Genomic DNA, 18,031 nt, shown 5'->3' with positions numbered 1-18,031 from the left:
AGAGGACTGTGCTATTTCTGGAGAAGGGGCTGGGAGGAGCACATACAAGTCGGTGGAGGGCCAGAGTCTGGGGCTGGCATCCCAGTTCTGTGGACTGTGGTGACTCCTGAGGAAGCCAGCTTGTGCCGTTCCTGTGGCTCAGAACATATGCTGGTGCTAAACTCCGGTGTCCGGGAGAGGGATTCAGACCGGAAGGCAGGCGGGGTTCTGTGTCTGGGGAAAGCAGCCTGGGCTTGGGGGAGGGGCCACAGCCTGGCCTCCGGGTTCCCAGAGGGAGTTTGTTGACTCTCACTGTGGCCACTCGGGGCTTCTCAGTTCCATTTCTCACCATTTCCTTCGTTTGCATAACGGACTCTCAGGCTAGGAAGTTCCCCAGAGCACCCCCTCTTCCTTTCCCACTCAGGAAGTAGCTGTGCTGAGCTGCAGGTTTCTCAAACTGCTGAATCAGGTCAGGGGGAAAAAGAGCCAGGAACCCAAGGGTGTATTGGGGAGGGCCAGGACAGTGGGGATGTGGGCCACTCTGGTGACCCTCTCTCCGGGGTGCCCTGGCAGGTAATTCTTGTGCCCATCATAGGTCATTTGGCCCCTCTCTCCGTCACATCCATGCACCCACATTAGCACTGGCCAAGACAGGGGCCCCAGGTCCCAGACCAGAGGATGTGCTGCTGATTCAGGGCCAGTGTGTGGAGGTGAGCCAGGGGAGGCTGGGACTGGGCGACGGCTCCCCTCCTTTCCCACAGAGCTGGAGGACAGCTCGCGCCCGGGGCCAGGGGAACAGGAAGCCTGTGGGTAGGCCTGCTTGGCCTCTCAGGGCCTGCCTGGGCCCTTGCAGTGTAAGAGCTCGGTACTTTGAGCCCATGGTTTTCTGCTTTTTGCTCTGGGAATTCCCCAGCTCAGAGCTCAGCTGTGGGTGCCTCAGGGGAATCACGGGAGTAGGGAGTGGCCCTCTTGTGCCTTCCCTCTTAAATGGAAAAGTTCTGCTTCCTTTGGCCAGTTCCCAACCCTCACTTCCCCGCCATCCCCCAATCTGCCGTCTCTCCCTCCCTCATCCTTTAGCCTAACCTCCTTTCCTTGAGCTGCCCTTACCCATAACCCTCAGCTCAGCTTTCTCTCACCAAGCCCTCCCCCCAGCCCTTAACTCCTCCAGGCTCTCGGTCTCCGTCGGCCTCCTCGGTCCTCCAGGACCCAGGCTTTGCCCACTGCTCCCATTCCCACCCGCCCCAAGGTGATGGGTGGGGAGGTGGCTGAAATTTGGTGCTGGGTCTCCTTCAAGCCCGTACCACTCCCATAATCCCCTTGAGGGTCAGAGGCACGTGTTCCTCGTGACAATTGCTCCTCGGTACCCCCTTGCTCTCCCACCCCAAGTGGGCCCAAGGACAGACGCTGGACTGGCTAGCTGTTGCCATGGGAACCTTCCAGGGCCACCCTGATGCGGAGACATCTCTTTCGGCCTTGTTCTGGGACACAGACGTCCCCAGTCCCTTCACACTTCACATGCTTGCAGAGGTCTGGCAGGGACTCTGCAGGGCAGGGTGGGGCGCTGGTGCCAGAGCCCAGCAGGCCCCTCGCCCCATTTCACCACTCAGCCTTCTGAGCTGCAGAAGCCCTTCGTCCCCACCTCCTGTTGCGTTGTCCGAGTTCCCTCCCTCTCCCCTTGTGGGCTCTCCCCTAAGGGTGCTGCCCATCTCCTTGGCAATCCTTGGCTTCCAGAACGGGCCCTGCCCATTAGGGCAAAAACGGGCCCTTTTCCCAATCACCTGTTAATCACTCCGGGCCAGAGGGAGGCCTGGCCCAGCTCACTTCTAACTAGACCTCCGGCCTGGGCAGGCTTTGAGATCAGAAAGCCCAGTCTTGGGGCCCCACCACTTGGGGGCCTACCTAGAGCCTTGGGCAAGGTGCCCCTCCTCGCATTCCCAGCATTACAGTGGAAACGGCAGCCCTTCATAGGCTGTTGTGAGGATAAAGTAAGTCACTAGCAAATAAATGAAAAGGTTTTTCAGACTGTAGAGTACTGTTAAAGATGGTATTATTGATTTTTTAAGATTTTATTTATTTATTTTTAGAGAGGGAAGGGAGGGAGAAAGAGAGAGGGAGAGAAACATCAATGTGCGGTTGTTGGAGGTCATGGCCTGCAACCCAGGCATGTGCCCTGACTAGGAATCGAACCTGTAACACTTTGGTTTGCAGCCCGTGCTCAATCCACTGAGCTATTCCAGCCAGGGCTAAATAGTAGTTATTTTTAATTAAGCTCTAAGGGGGAAGCCGGGGCCTCTGCGAACTACTATGGGGGCAGATGGTGTTGGCTCTCAAACCCTCAGCAGCAGCTGGCGGGGAGAAGACACGAGCATTCAAGTCCCGACACAAAGTGCCGTGGGGACCCCAGTTCTTTTTTTAAGAAATATTTATTTTGGAGAGAGGAGAAGAGAGGGAGAGAAACACCGATGTGTGAGAGAAACATGGACCAGTTGTGTTTCTCGCACCCCCATCTGGGGACCTGGCCCACAACCCAGGCGTGTGCCCTGACTCAGAATGGAATCAGTGACCTTTCAGTTTGTGGGACAATGCCCACCCCACTGAGCCACGCCAGTCAGGGCTAGACCCCAGTCTTGTCCCTGAGGCTGAGTGGGTGAGTCTAACATGAAGCAGAATTTTAACTACTTTCCCCACAGCATCAGAGAGGCATCAGCTGAGGAACTGAAGAGGAAGGAGAGGTGACCTTTGAGTTGGATCTTAAAAGATAATAGGATTTGTGCAGGAGAAGGAGATTCCAGCCTGGGCAAAGGTGTGGCCAGAGGGTTAAGTTCACGTTCCCAAGGGAGCAAATCCCCTCACAGGACTCTCCTGCAGGTCTAAGGGGGAGCGTTCCCGTAGGAAGTGGGGAGAGTGCCCCTGACACTGAAGGCGTTTGAGTCACACGTGGGTGCGCTGTAGCCGGTGGTCGGAGGGGCAGAATGGAGAGATGTGAACCTGGAGGTCGTTAAGGAGGTGTCCACCAAGGGCCCAGGGGGGTGATGACAGGCGCCTGATTTAGATCAGTGAATCAGAATGGACTGGCCTGGGCTGGCTCAAGGGCGGGGAGGAGAGGGAGGAGTCCAGGACACACTCAGCTCCCGGCCTCAGGACCGGGGATGACTACACCCTCCTGCAATGCTGGGAGAGGGGGAAAGGCCGAACTGCTAGTGCAGACAGACGGTAGGTGGGGGGAAGCTGCGGGGCTTGACGTACGGGATAAGGGTCGGGATAGAGCCACTCTCCCAGCTGTTCACCTCTGGGCTCCACGGAGCTGCCGCGTGTCTCATCACGCCCCCAATTCCTCTCCAGGGTGGGGCCCTTTAGAGCCATTCATACCAGCATCCGATACTTCCCTTGACCCAGCAGAGGGCAGTGACCCTGTCCAAAGTCAAAGGGACAGGTCATGGGACTGTGGCCGGAGAGGCAGAAACCTGAGAGCGGTGGAGAGGAAAATGTTACAAGCCCCCCATGGAAGGTCAACTACCCACGGGCCAGACAGACCCGCTCATCCAGCGTTCAGCCTTGGTCCCACACAGCTGGCTGGGAGGGACCAGAACAGAAACCAAGGCTTGAGGCCCGCAGAGAAACAGGCCACTCACTCATCTACTCAGGCCTCGGATCTTTCAGGGCAATTCTAACCCTTCTCTCTCCCTGGGAAGTAGATCTCCAAGAAGGTATGGCCATAACTATCTCTATTTCACACATGAAGAAACTGAGATAGATGAGGTGACTTGCTTAAGGTCCATCAGAGCTGGCCAGTGGCAGAGTAGGAAGACGGGTCCCCAGGCAGCCCTTAGGACCTCGGTGGGCATTTAGAATGTCGGGCACTGCTGTTCGCCCCCTTCCTTCCCCATCAGCGGACCTGGAGTTTGGAAGCAACATCTAAGCTCTCACCTGTGTGTCTCTAGCTGACCCCTCCTCCCTGGGCCTGTGTGTACCCCACGTCAGTGACCCGAGTACCTGGTCCTGGAGGCGGTTCCTCTCTGGCCACCAGCTGCCACCTTAGCAGTGCCAGTTTGTGGGTATGAGAAGGCCGGCTGTAGAAGGGCAGCATGAGCATCACACCCACTTCTGTTGTTCAGAGGTGGAAACTGAGGCCCAGAGAGGGAAGCGGCTTGTCCAAGGTCCCAAAGCTAGGGACAGAGTGGAGACGGAGGCCCACAGCTGTGGACTCCTGACTGAGAGTCCCCCGTTCCTCCTCCTCCCCTCTCCCTGTCTCTCCGGCTCCTCACGCTGGGCATTCAGGCTCCCAGGTGAGGTCCGCAGGAGCTGCTTGCTATACAAGTTTCCTTTTCTTGTTGCCCCTGAAGGATGGGTGACTCACTCATGGCTCCTTTTCCAGAGACGTCTGGCAGTGGCCACAGGGGGGCAGTAGCAAGAGAGACAGGAAGCTGGACCTGCCAAGGTCTGGGATGGGAGTGAAAGAGGGGTTTCCAGCCGCTGCCCCAGGAAACTGAGCAGCTGGGTCTGGCATTATGAGGCCTCAGCTTTAGGATTACACGAAGGGCCCTTTTAGCCTCAGGAGTGAAGTCCTGGCCTCCCAGCTGTCTCTGCAGTCCCCACCCCTTCGCTCATTCATTTATCTATCAGTCATTGATGAATCGCTCACCCTGAGCCTGGCCCTGGACAGGGACCTCTTCACAGGCTTTCCAGCAGTGTTGAGTCCAGTGTTGCCAAGAGGCCCGTGGGGAAGGAGTGACCGTCCCGTGGCCAGGCATGGCCTGCAGGTCCAGGAGGCCGCCCTGCCTGCAGAAACTCCGAGCTTTGGAGACGCACGACTCGGCTTCTCAACTTATAGCTTCTGACTGTGAGGCAAGTCTCCCAATTTCCTTTCAAAAATAAACATCAACCTTTATCACTAAGATTGTTAAAAACAAAAACAAACAGTAAAATGAGCCCTGGCTGGTGTGGCTCAATTGGTTGGAACATCATCCTGTAAACCAAAAGATTATGGGTTTGATTCCTGGTCAGGGCACATGCCTAGGTTGTGGTTTGATCCCCAGTCCGCAGTTGGGGCACATGTGAGAGGCAACCGACTGATGTTTCTCTCCCTCTGTCTTTCCTCCCCGTTCCATCTCTCTAAGATCAATAAGCATGTCCTTGGGTGAGGATAAAAAAAAAAAACCACAGTAAAATAAAATCAATAAATCATTCTTTAATAGTATTTGAAGTGGGGTTAGTTCTCCAGCTCCAAGGTTTACATTCACTATGAAATAATCTAATAGGAAAACAAAAATTACTCTAAATCATGAATCTTTGTTTTTTAAAAAAATATATTTTATTGATTATGCTATTACAGTTGTCCCATTTCCCCCTCCTTCACTCCCCTCCACCCTGCATACCGCCTCCCACCCATATCCCCCGCCTTAGTTCATGTCCATGTGTCATAAGTTCTTTGGCTTCTACATTTCCTATACTATTCTTGCCCTCCCGCTGTCTATTTTCTACCTACCATCTATGCTACTTATTCTCTGTACCTTTTCCCCCTCTCTCCTCCTCCCACTCCTCCCGATAACCCTCCATGTGATCTCCATTACTGTGATTCTGTTCCTGTTCTAGTTGTTTGCTTAGTTTGTTTTTGTTTTAGGTGTGGTTGTTAATAATTGTGAGTTTGCTGTCATTTTTACTATACACGTTTGTTACCTTCTTTTTCTTAGATAAGTCCCTTTAACATTTCATATAATAAGGGCTTGGTGATGATGAACTCTTTTAACTTGACCTTATCTGGGAAGCACTGTATCTGCCCTTCCATTCTAAATGAAAGTTTTGCTGGATAGAGCAATCTGGGATGTAGGTCCTTGCCTTTCATGACTTGGAATACTTCTTTCCAACCCCTTCTTGCCTGTAAGATCTCTTTCTCTAAGAGCAGGCTCTGTTTTGTTTACCATTGTGTCTCTAGCAGTACCTGGCACATTTTGGACATTTGGATGCATGTTGCACAAGTACAAGAATAAATAGGATTCTTTCCCATTAGCTCCCCAACGACTCAGGTTACCCTTCTCTTCTTTTCTTCCCCTGTTGTCCCACTTCCTTACAGCCCTCACCCTCTCTGTCCCTCAGCTGCCAGGCTCCATTGGCCCAGAAGCAATGGGCACCCACACATGAGACTGGTTCACACTGGTGGAGGGCACCCTTGGCTCAGCTGGACGATGACTGTGGGAAGATACATTGGAACCAGAGGCATGGAATTGAAGCAAGGGTAGTCAGTGGTGTTATGAGCCAGGATGACATCTGGTTCCACTATGGGACAGGCTTGCCTTGGAAAGGCAGACCTTGGGACCCCCCTCCTTCTGCCTGGCAGGGCTGGAGGGGCAGTGACAAAGCCCAGCTTCTCCAGATTCTGCAGAGCTGCAGGAACTGGTCCCCTGCAGGCACAGGCTCCCCTGGCTGTGTTAACACAGCGAGCAGGCTCCCTGAGAGTGTCTAGATTTGACTTCCAGGCTGTCCTCTGGGTTGGAGTGGCAAACCTCTCTTTGAATGGTCTGTCCCCGCAGTGAGAGGTGATTCTTAGGGTGATCGTGTGTCTCACTTCTGGGTGCACTCTCCATTGTCTGAAGCCAGCACTGGCTTTCATGAGCATTGTCTCTGGGCCTTCCATCACACCAGGGTGTCTGGCACCTCTGGCTTCTGATCTCAGTTCCCAAGCACCCAGGCCACCCCCTTCCCAGGTTGTTTCTACTCCCATCAGACAATCCTGCTGCTCTCTATTTTCCTGCCTCACCCTCAGTAACACCCCAACTTCCAGACCAGCAGTCTGCCCCAGAACAGCACCTCACATTTGTGCAGCCCTGTACAGCTTACAAAGGCTTCTCATACATCTTCACTCATTCAATGTTCCCTTTGGCTGTGGAAGGAAGGAGAGCAGGTGTTATGGGCCAGCGGTGCCCTGGGAGGGAAGCACTGCTCTGTGCAGTATTTTAGAAAGTGGCCTTGCAGGTTGAATGGCTTCTGGGGATGACAAGGCCCTGGGTGTGTCCATGGGAGCTAGTATCTGAGAAGGAGAGGACAAAAAAGCCTTTGGTCACCTGAGCCCAAGGCATTGAATGGTCAGAGTGTTGGATGGGCTGACCATGCAGGTAGGGAGGTCACTGACACTGATGACAGGGTGGAAATGGCCAGGAGCCAGTGACCAAGTCTCAGTACATGAGGGTGAGTCTCAGGATTGGTGGTTGTCAATGCTGAGGAGAGGGGAAAGGCTGGGTTAGCCAGGTGGTATATAAGCTTTAAAGGAGCCAGAATTTTCCAAGAGGTCAGGGAATAATGATCTGGAGGCTGAAATGGGGAGGGAGGGAGGCCCCAGCCAGACACAGAGTCTGTGCTGAACTGTGAGGGCTGGGAAAATGAAAAGCCTCCACTTGAGAGGACAGTGGGGGACAGTGAGGTGCAGTTGAGTCAGGGAGCAGAGCGAAACTTCTGAGAAGAGGCTAGGGTATTTCTGATCACTGACTGGGAATTCCCGGGGGCTCCATTCCAGTGGGCAGAGGAAGGGGCAGGGTGTGCTTTTGCTCACGTAGGCGCAGAGACTCTGAGGGGGAGTTCTGAGCCCTTCCTCGTGGAGCCTCAGGGAAGCAGGCGTGTGAGAGCAGGTCGTCCTGTTGGTTTCTGCTAGCATGGGCGCGATTCAGGCTTCAGTGGAGTCCCAAATAAATGTTTGGAAGGTGAGCTGGAAAATCTGATCCTGGGTTGGATTATAAACTCTAAAGTCACAAAGTGCTGAGACTAAACCACAACTCCACATTTGGGTGATATTTGAGAATTTATCAAGTATTTTAACATATTTTCCACATCCCCTTAACAGAACGCTGAGAGGTGGGCATTATCAATGATGAACTCAGCGTGACTTGCTGACGGTGGCGTTCCTACCAAGTGCCAAAGCTGGAGTTAAACTCCACTCTACGCTGCCTTCTAAGTGCATTGATGAGTGCGGCGCTTTCACAGCTGCTTAAAAAAGACAAAGACCAAGACCTTCCTGAAGCCAGTCCTTCTTGCATGTGACCACTGACCACTCTTTCCTGAGCTTCTGTGCCATGTTTTCAGTATTCAGGGAATTAACGGTCTCTCAGGCCTCCACACCTCACTTTTTCTCTTTGCACGACTGCATGACTTTATAGCTCCTCAAATGCAGGCGGTAACGGGTTACGGGCTCTGTTTGGACCAGCTCAGAGAAATACCAGCGAGCGAGTCTTGGCTAAAGACAATTCTAGCCACTCGGCTGGGACTGGCTGCCCGTCGCTGCAGTGGGCAGGGGCGGAACTGGGAATTCAGGGAGGGGACAGATCACGGCCACTTACATCTGCCCCTGAACTTCGGGCTGAGAACGGGACTCCAGGAAACACTAGGTAATATCGGCCGGGGCGACCTCAAGTACCCCTTTTAGCCTGTATTATTGCTGTCGCTCACGTACTTAAGACGTCACTTCCGCAGGAGGCAAACAGACGCACCCAGTCCCCGCCCCGCCTGTCAGCTGCGGAGGCGGGACTGTGACGTCAGGGTTTGGGCGGGGCCGGACTCTTCTAAATGAGCGCTGGGAGGGGAGCTTCTGCAGGGGAGAAGACCGCCCTGGGAATTAGCCTTCTTTGCTTCCCTATTTAATTAGTTTGGATGTTAATTAAAATGTTCGGAAGCCGTATGAGAGCTGGTAGTCCTCTCTTTACAGCTGTGGAGAAGACGCGTACGGAAGCCCTTTCCGTTGTCGCTCCTTCTAGTGGCCGCATCCATTTCGCACAGGTGGCCCGATTTAAGGGTTGGGAGTAGTGTCCTCTTCAGGATCGCAAAGCGTGGGGGCCCCATGGCCCCGCTGGGAGGAAGCCCCCGGCTGGTGCTGCTGTTCAGCGGGAAGAGGAAATCCGGGAAGGACTTCGTGACCGAGGCGCTGCAGAGCAGGTGTCGGGGAGGAAGAGGGGAAGATAGGGAAGAGGGGAGGGGAAATGCCGCATCACGTGACACGAGGGGTGTGTTAGGGTGTGATGGAGTGAGCTGTGGAGTAGGGGTCCTCGGGTTCCTGATGGGAGGAGCACTGAGCTGTTGGTGGGGGATACACTCCCACCTCAAATTACCAAGTGGCCACGTCTCCAAAGACTGTAAACTGTAGGTCTTTCTTGTCAAGAAGCATTAATAACAGGTACTACCAAGTCACATTTTACACACCTTTCTTAATCCATAGAGCAATGTTGCAGGTAACCGTTACAGATAAGGAAACTGAGTCATGGATAAAGGATTTTCTCAAGACCACACCCCAACTGTGTCATACTCCAAAGACAAATCCTTGCCCAGCACACCGCCTAATAACTGGGGTTTATTGAGGCTTTATTATGTGCCAGGCACTGTGCATATGTATTATCTCCTTTAATCCTCCAAACCTCTTTGTTAGGTACTGTGTGGCAGTGCTAGTCAGTATCCCCATTTCACAGATGAAAAGACTGAGGCTCTGAAAAGTAAAGCAAAACAAAACACAACCCAAACTTGCCAGGTCATGAAGTCATCGTCAGATCCAGGACTCAAACTTTAGCTCCGAGGAATGGGTTCTTTCTGCTCTATCTCACTGTCCCCCAAATAATACCTTTCTCTCAAAGCAAGATGTTCTGTGTGGGAGCATTTTTGTGGAGTCATGGGTTGGGGGAGCAGCGGGGTCAGGGAGACAGCAGGGCGGGCATCCTCCTCTTGAAGACCAGTGTGGTGGGGGCACCCGGAGGTTGTTATCGGGCACTGCAAGGGTTTTAAGAGGTTGTGGGGGAGCCCAGGGAAGAGGTAACTGCCTGAATCTTTCCCCATCAAGTATCCACCACCTGTTCCTAAGTTGCATTTCTCCTTACCTGCAAACGCAGAAGTTAAATAGTTGTCAGAAGCACAGGCTCTGGAATTAGACTGCCGGGATTCAGATCCTGACTCACCACTTGCTAGTTTGTGATCTTGTATAAGTTTCTTACCCATTCTGTGACTCAGTTTTGTTATTTGTGGGACCAGGGTAATAATAGGTTGGCTGTAAGGATTAAATGAAATAATGCATGTGAAGGGCTTAGAATAATTTTTGACACCTCATAAAGGCGCGGGAACTAAATGTTAGCTATTAGTTTCATTTTAACAACACTGGCTTCATTACTTGCAGCGTACCTTTGGGTGAGTCAGTTCTCACTCACTCAACCTCAGTTTCCTCATCTGAAACATCTATGTCGCTATGTCAGTGCTTGAATGAGTGTGTGAGCACACAGCACCATACAATACACAGCTGGCCGAGCAAACTGAGCTGAATGAGTGAATTGGTGTTGCAGTGACCACGTCAGTTGAGACTGAGAGACAGCTAGTTCAGGGGTCCGACAGTAACCCAGTCTAGCCAGAATACCACATTGTCATTGTAGTTTCATTTGTTTTACCTGTTAGTTTTAGGGCTCTTTCACATTCATTTAAGTTTCCTAATGACCCTGTGGGAGACAGAATTGAAACTGGTATCTCCATTTTACAGATGAGAAAATAGGGTCATGGGCATTGAAACCTAACACAGTTAGAAAGATCCCAGGAGCAGAAATGGGACCCCACCCCCGGCCTCTGGACTCTCCCTCGGCTGGGAAGCTCCAGACTAACGGGGTTTGGGTCTCCCGGTCCACAGGCTTGGAGCCCACGTCTGTGCCATCCTCCGGCTCTCCAGCCCACTCAAGGAGCAGTATGCTCAGGTAGGTGGTGGCTCTCTGTGACACCTCGTGGGTCGGAAGGAGCCAGCTCCCTGCGTTTGGTGGCTGTGACCACTGTTGGCAGGGTAGCGGCCAGCTCTTGGCTTTCTATGGTTGGACTTCGTGGGGGTATTTTCAGCTTCAACTTCGTTCCCCTCGGCCTCACTCACTTCAGACCACCTCCTCAGGGCATTTGCAAGAAGGCTGATTGAGGGAAGGCTGCGGAGGTGAGCCGGCAGCCCTGGTGCCGTGGTGTTAGCAAGGTCTGCACGCTCGGTCTTACCCAGAAAGTGGAGTGTGGTGGCCCGTCATAGCTGCAGCTGGCCGGCCTCGGCCTGGGACTCTCTCCAGAGCAACTCAGTTGCACGAATTGTCAAGATGTACTATTAAGTGAAAAAAAAAATAAGATTCGGAACAGTGTATATATAGAGAACGTTGTACAAAAATGGGGAAAAATGTAAGAATATCTGCCCGCATATTCAGCCATCCAACAGACATTTATGGGGTGCCTGCAGCGTGTTAAACACTGTTCTGGAGCTCTGGATGTGCTGGTGCTGGGAGGGCAGATGAGAGGCTGTACTATTGGCAGCCTCCATGGGCTGGGGACAGGGCTGGGAAAGGGATTTTTCATTGTAAGTGACTGTGTATTTTTTGAATTTTGAGCCACGTGGGTTTTACAAAAAATAAACAGGATTGTTAACATAGGGTTAAAAAAACAAACAGGAACTCTTAGAACCTTAGACGTAGAAAATGGGAAGGGTGAGCCTCCCACACAAGGAAAAAGTCCCCACGGTGGCCTGCATTTTTGTCCTTGACTTCCCAGTACACCTTTCCAGGCGTCTGAGCTCATGGCCCCTGGGTCACTGAGACCCAGTCTGGCCTTCTGGGGCCACACGAGACGGATTTGCCCCTTTCCCATGTCTCACGGGAAGCATCCTCCTGTGCCACTGAGGCCTCTGCCCCAGTTAAACAGGCCCCATGACAGAACTGCAGCCTGGGGGATTCTGGGGACGACAGGGTCAGTGGTTTTCATTCCCCGCCTTTTTTCTTTCTTTTTTTCTAAGTGGGGACCTTTGGATGCAGAGTTCCTCATATTCAGTAGACAGACTAGGAGTGACTCTGACTGGGGGGCACTCAGTCTTCCGCAGTGGGATCCAGGCACCGCCGAAGCACCCCCAGGCTCTGAGGCGGAGTTTGGAAACCAGAGTCTGCTTCCCCGAGTTCTCAGATGATGCCTGGCTCAAGTCAGACTGGGGAGGGGGGCGGGGTCGGAGGGACGGGAGTTTGCATTTTTGAAAACTCAGTGAGAGACTCTGATAGGCCAGCCTGCCCCTTGGTCTGGAGGTCCAGCATTACTCCACCCCATTCCCATTTAAACACACAAACAAAACTAAACGTTGGTGCATTGATGTAAATCACAGTGGGAAATAAAACTGACAAGGAGACCATGAAGCTCCTAGCGGCCACTCTTCCCCTGCCGTAAAGAGGAGTTGAACGAGTTTACAAGAAGAGGCGGCTTCTGGCATCACCTGGGAGCCGGAGGTGCAGGTAGAAGCGATTGACTGGCCAGGTCTTGGCCCCTCAGTTTGCCGCCGAAAAAACAGTGTCTGAGGCTAGAGGCCTTGTTGCTGGGAGTTAGTAGGGAGTTAGTGGAGAGCTAGAACCTGCACCGAGTGGTGTTTTTCAGACCCTTCTTGTCCTGGGCTCTCTGGATGGGTCCCTCCCGCTCGTTGGTGTCCCTGGAGAAAGGGAGCCTGGTCTGGAAGCAGCTCCCGCAGGGGGTCAGGGCAGTTCCTTCTTCAGGCCCGGGGAGCCGGAGCCGGAGCCAAGGAAAGTGCTGTTGGTTCAGCAGTGGCGCCAGGGGGTGGGGGTGAGGATGGGGGTAACAGGGAAAGGAGAGAGTCAGGGAAGCCGTGTCTCCGAGGGGCTTTGGGACCAGCGAGCATGCCGAGTGGGCAGTGGGAGGATATGGAATGCAGTGTTTTCCTATTTCCAACTTTAGCTGAAGGCCAAGCCTGTGCCCAGGGGGTGCAAACTATATAATTTTAGGATTAGTTTAACTCAGATATAATTGGGAAGGTAAAACTGTTGCAAAAACAAACAAGCAAACAAATATACAAATAAACACACAACCACACTGCACATTTAAAAAAAGTGCAAAAATTATCTCAAGACCTCTCTTCTGTCCATGTTTGGGATTCCTTGTTCCTAGAGCCCGTTCCCTTGTAGGCCTCTGTCCTGGTGGACACCCTGTTGGCCCTTGCATCATCTTGGGGGAGGGCAGGTGAGAGAAGGGATGGCCCCTCCTCTGTTTTAGGAGAAGCCATTGAGGTTGAGAGGCTGGGGCATAGACATAACGTGCTTTGGGCAGGAGCATGGATTGGACTTCCAGAGACTCCTGGACGCCAGCAGCTACAAGGAGGCCTATCGGAGGGACATGATCCGCTGGGGAGAGGAGAAGCGCCAGGCTGACCCAGGCTTCTTCTGCAGGAAGGTCGTGGAGGGCGTCTCCCAGCCGGTCTGGGTAAGAGTGCTGCGAGTGCTGCGGGGCAGCATTAAGGAAAGCCCGTTTCCCCAGTCTGTGTCTCTCCCCCAGTAAATCTCAGATACGCCCATTTCTCTGTTTCCACTGCCGTCTCCCATGACCCGAACCGCGCCCCCACCTCCCCCAGACAACCGAGTAGCCCCAAGCTGGTCCTGGCTTCAGCTTTGACCCATTTAAGTCATTCGTCACAGAGCAGCTAGAGTGGCCTTTTAAAAACAAACCAAGTCATGTCACTCCTTTATCTCACTGTTCTAATGAACAAAACTGAAATCCTTCACATGAATTTTGGGTCTTGAAAGATCTGGCTTAACCTCCTTACTCTTAAAACATTTTTAAAAAGATTTTATTTAATTTTAGACAGAGGGGAAGAGAGGGAGAAAGAGAGGGAGAGAAACATTACTCTGTGGGTGCCTCTTGCATGCCCCCTACTGGGAATCTGGCCTGCAACCCAGACATGTGCCCTGACTGGGAATTGAACTGGCAACCCTTTGGTTCACAGGCCTGCACTCAATCCACAGAGCCACACCAGCCAGGGCAGGCTCCTTACTCTTTAAGCTGCAGCTACATTGGCTTTTTTTTTTTTGTTCTGCAAATAAGTTGAGTTCCTTCTGGAATCAGGGCCTTTGCACATGTTCTTCTACCTGCCTGGACTGCCCTTTCTTTCCCTCTTCACCTGGCTAGCTCTAGCTCAGCTTCCATGGCACCTCCGCAGGGAAGCCTTCCCTGATACCCAGGTCTTCGCTGGTGCTCCCTGCCAGGCGCTCCCACAGCGCCTTACCCTTTTTGTCCATGTTCATTTTGGCATTATCTCCTGGATGAAGCCTGGTTCCAGGTGGCTTGGGGATGTGTTAGTGCAAACAGGCGGTGAAATCTGCCCTCAGGGAGCTTACGCTGTAGCTGGGGGTAGAGGCAGGTAGGTCCTAACATAATATAGGATCTGTCAGCTGGAGATAAATAATAAGGAGCAAAATAAAGCAGGCCAGGGGCACGAGGAAGGCTGGGTCGCTGCTTTGTTAAGGGTGGAAGGAGGCCTCTCCGATATGGTGACATCTGAGCAGGATCTGAAGGCAGCAAGGGCGTGAGACAAACAGATGTTTGTGGGTGAGGGGTGCGCGGCAGGCGGGGCTAGGTCAGGCAGGTTCCTTGGAAGAGCCTGGATATATGTGTGAGATGGTGACTCCGTGGAGGGTTTCGAACAGAGTAGGGGCGTGATGTGATCTGAGGTTCAAAGGCTCAGCCTGGCTGCTGGGGGAAGGGCAAGGGTGGAGCCAGGGAGCCAGGCAGAGGATCTCTCCGCAGGCAGGCAGAGTGGCCACAGCCCAGCCTATGGTGCTGACAGAGGAGAGAGAAGCAGTTGATTCTGAATAGATTTAGAGATTGAACCAGTAGGATTTACTGGTGAGTTAGCTGTGGAGTGTGGGGACAGAAGACGGTGCCAAGGATTTTGTTCTGAGCAGCTGGACAAATGGAGTTGTCATTTTCTGAGACAGGAAAGGTGTGGGAGGAACAGGTTTGGGGAGAAAGTCAGGAGTTCAGTTTTGGCAGCGGTGAGGTGGAGATGCTTGTTTCCATGCACTGTGATTACGTGGTTGTTAGTGAAGCTGCTTGCTTAGTGTCTGTCTCCCACAAAACCAGAAGCTCTGAGAGGGTAAGCACCAGCTCTGTTTTGCTCACCACCCTAGCCCCAGTGCCTGGCATGTGTAGGTACTTGCCATAGTACTTGCTGAGTCCTTCATTCATTGAACAGTGCTCGAGGGGCCAGGGACACGGCAGTGAATGAGACAAAGTCCTTTCCTCCCCGGAGCTGACTCTCGGTAGGGCAGACAGACAATCAGCATACATACAAACAAATAATAATGATGCTTTTAAGAGTACTGAGTGCTCAGAGGAAAATGAGTCGCAGACCAGAATCAAGGGGGCCAGGGAGGGCACCGGGTGGCAGGAGAAGCCTCTCTGAGGAGGTGACGTTTGGGCAGAGACTTCCGTGCAGTGAGGGAGCCTGCCTTGCCATCCTAGGCGGAGGCGGGTGGAAGCCTTGAGGACGACACCTGGTTGGCGTGTCTGAGAAACACCAGGCAGGTCGGTTGGCCGCCATGGGGCGGATGAGGGGAGGATGGCGTGAAATGGGTGCCAGATGTCACAACATCTGTCCTCGTGAGCCCAGGCAAGGACTTCGGATCTTATTAGAAGGATGAGAAGCCTTTGAGAGGCTGGGGGCAGGGGCTGACAAAAGTCACATTTATGATTTAACAGGTGCTGGGGTGGAGCAGGGGCTGTATCTTTGTTTCTGGCCCAGTTTGTTTGTCCGTAAAGTGAATATGTCGAACTGGCTGAACTTATTTCAAAGCCTGAGGCCCTTTCTTTAGCACAGCAATGACCAGCACGCCCATCGGACACACGTGTGTCCGTGACAGAGAGAGTGTGCGCAGACTGGGCAGCGGGCTGCAGCAACCAGGGAGGGCTGCCTGGAGGGCAGCAGCGGGGCGGTGTTGGCCCCAGCTGGTAGGGTGATAATGGGGGAGGAGGGCACTCGTCCGGGCTCTGCAGTGCGCCTACCAGCCTCGTGCTCCCGTTTATTCGGAGTGGGGCCGGTCTTCCCCTCCTTCCCCCCTCCCCTCGGTGCCCTGCCCTGCTGCGCCCTGCACCACGTCCTCGTGGTCACCTGTCTGTTCCTGCCCTGCAGCTGGTGAGTGACACACGGAGGGTGTCTGACATCCAGTGGTTCCAGGAAACGTACGGGGCTGTGACACAGACGGTGCGTGTGGTGGCCTTGGAGCAGAGCCGGCAGCAGCGGGGCTGGGTGTTCACGCCAGGTGAGCTGGGCACAGCCGTTGCCCCAGAGCTCGGTGCACCCCACTTTTATACCAGGCCACCTGCTCTCTCCCTGGTAGGCTGTGGGGGAATGATCGAGGGATTAGAAAAGGGAATCTGAGACTCACAAGTGTCCCCAGGTTAGAACGTGGTGTGGGGTAGGGGCAGGTGTCCTGTGGCAGGGGGGTGGGTCGGGAGGAGTAGAGGTTCCCCATGATGTTGGCTTTATACCCTTACCTGGGCTGTCCTTCTTAGGCCAGCAGGCTCCTGGAGGTCTGTCTGGGACCCAGCCCCAGCCTAGGGGGGCTGACAGTGGGTCAGAGGCAGGCCTGACAACTCATTGCTGCTTGAGTAAGAGTGGGCTGGGCGAGAGGAAGCTATACTAGGCAGCCTTAGTGGTGCAAGCCCGGGACCTGCTCTGTGGCAATTCAGAGGCAGAGCGCAGGCTGCCTCCTGCCCTAGTTCGCTGTAACTTGGGAGAGTTCAGATCCACTGGATCCAACCCCTCCTGACGGCTGCTCGTCTCCTTGGCGCTCACCACAGGCCGGGCCTGTGCTAAGTGCTTTGAAGCTCATTTTATAGACACATCAAACCCACCGGGTGATCCTGGTATCACTCTTCTCATTGTCAGATGAGGGGACATATGCTGCCTCCCAAGAGGACTGAATCAGAGATTTAGGGGCAGAAAGCAAGCAACATACTGATCTTCACATAAAGTGAAGATGCAGTGACCTATTGTAGGGATCCCCAATGCCCGGGCCTCGGCCTGGTCCTGATCTGTGGCCTGTGAAGAACTGGGCCCCACAGCAGGAGCCGAGCAGCGGGCTAGCGGGTGAGGCTTCATTCACATTACCCACTGTCTGTGGAAAAACTGTCTCCACAAAACCGGTCCCTGGTGCCTAAAGGGTTGGGGACCTGCTGCCCTATTGCATTGTCTGTGATTTCAGATGACCCAGTCCTGCTCTGTAGGAAGTGACAAGTGAAGAGTTTAGTCAGCAGAACCCTCTGAGGGCTCAGGTGGCTGCAGGCTACTGAACTGGCTCCCAGGGTGTTTCAAGAGGTCTGCAAGTACCCTCCTTTGGGTGGGTGGAACTTGGCCCCAGAGTGGCAGAAGAGAGGGCCGCTCCATCTGGGGCCTCTGTGCATGCACAATGCCTGGATGTCCTGAGGGAGCGGGCTTGACCTCACCTTGCCGCCTCCACAGGAGTGGATGATGGTGAGTCCGAATGTGGCCTGGACAACTTTGGGGACTTCGACTGGGTCATTGAGAACCATGGAGACGAGCAGCGCCTGGAGGAGCAGCTGGAGGACCTGGTCGAGTTTGTCCGCACCAGACTGTAGTCGTCAGGTTCTGGGAGCGCCAGAAGCTGTAGGGGTGAGGATGGGGAGGGACGACTCTGCCTGACTCGTGGTTGCTGATACTGGCAACCACGTGGGGAGCGCACAGAGGGTCTGGGTCCAGGTTTCTGGGGGGCCGGCAGATGTCAGACAAGTCAAGAAACCTCTAAGACCTCATTTCTCTATGGACTGGACTGCCCTGCCTCATAGCAGGGGACTTAGAGGGCAAAGGGCTATGCTTGAGGCAGAAGCACCACCATCCCTGTGGGTGTCCAGCCTATCAGCCTGCGGCGGCCTTGCTTCCCCAGCAGGATGCTTTTAGCCCCTGGTTCTTGGCAAGAATGTGGGCATCAATAAACCTCTTCGGAGCACATGCTCAGAACTGGACATCTCTTGTTTCCTAGCTGCCCGCCCAGCCCGGGTGGGACTCAGGGCCCCTGGGTGGTCTGGGTGTCTCCTGGCTCCTGGGCTGCCTTCCTCCTGGGCTGGAACGTGTCCTGCAGAGGCTGACCTTGGCCCGAGCCGTGCAGGCGGCAGTTCTGTTTGTGCTGGAGACAGGCTTGGGGTCTTAGGGTCTCATCTTCTGGGATGGCCTCCAAGGGAGGCTCAGTGCGGCAGGCACCCGGGGGGGCAGAGGTGGGACAGAGGGGCAGAGGCGCCA

General features: G+C 53.8%; 1 protein-coding gene across 2 annotated transcripts; it reads left to right on the top strand.

The window, feature by feature from the left end:
• Window positions 1–8,511: 8,511 nt before the first annotated feature.
• Window positions 8,512–17,757, top strand: PMVK (phosphomevalonate kinase). 2 transcript variants are annotated; one of them, XM_028502814.2, is made up of 5 exons: window positions 8,512–8,895; window positions 10,616–10,679; window positions 13,048–13,200; window positions 15,905–16,034; window positions 17,237–17,757. In XM_028502814.2, exons 1-5 carry the CDS (start codon window positions 8,801–8,803, stop codon window positions 17,371–17,373), a joined length of 579 nt encoding a protein of 192 aa, XP_028358615.1. In that variant the 5' UTR covers window positions 8,512–8,800; the 3' UTR covers window positions 17,374–17,757. The 2 variants fall into 2 exon arrangements, with proteins under 2 accessions (XP_028358615.1, XP_035870909.1); XM_036015016.1 differs by lacking the exon at window positions 10,616–10,679 and having other exon boundaries at window positions 8,815–8,895; window positions 17,237–17,752.
• Window positions 17,758–18,031: the final 274 nt, after the last annotated feature.

Source organism: Phyllostomus discolor, chromosome 14, assembly GCF_004126475.2.
Source record: "Phyllostomus discolor isolate MPI-MPIP mPhyDis1 chromosome 14, mPhyDis1.pri.v3, whole genome shotgun sequence".
NCBI lineage: Eukaryota > Metazoa > Chordata > Mammalia > Chiroptera > Phyllostomidae > Phyllostomus > Phyllostomus discolor.
Note: the sequence above shows the minus strand (reverse complement) of the source record. Positions and strands in the feature narration are given on the sequence as shown.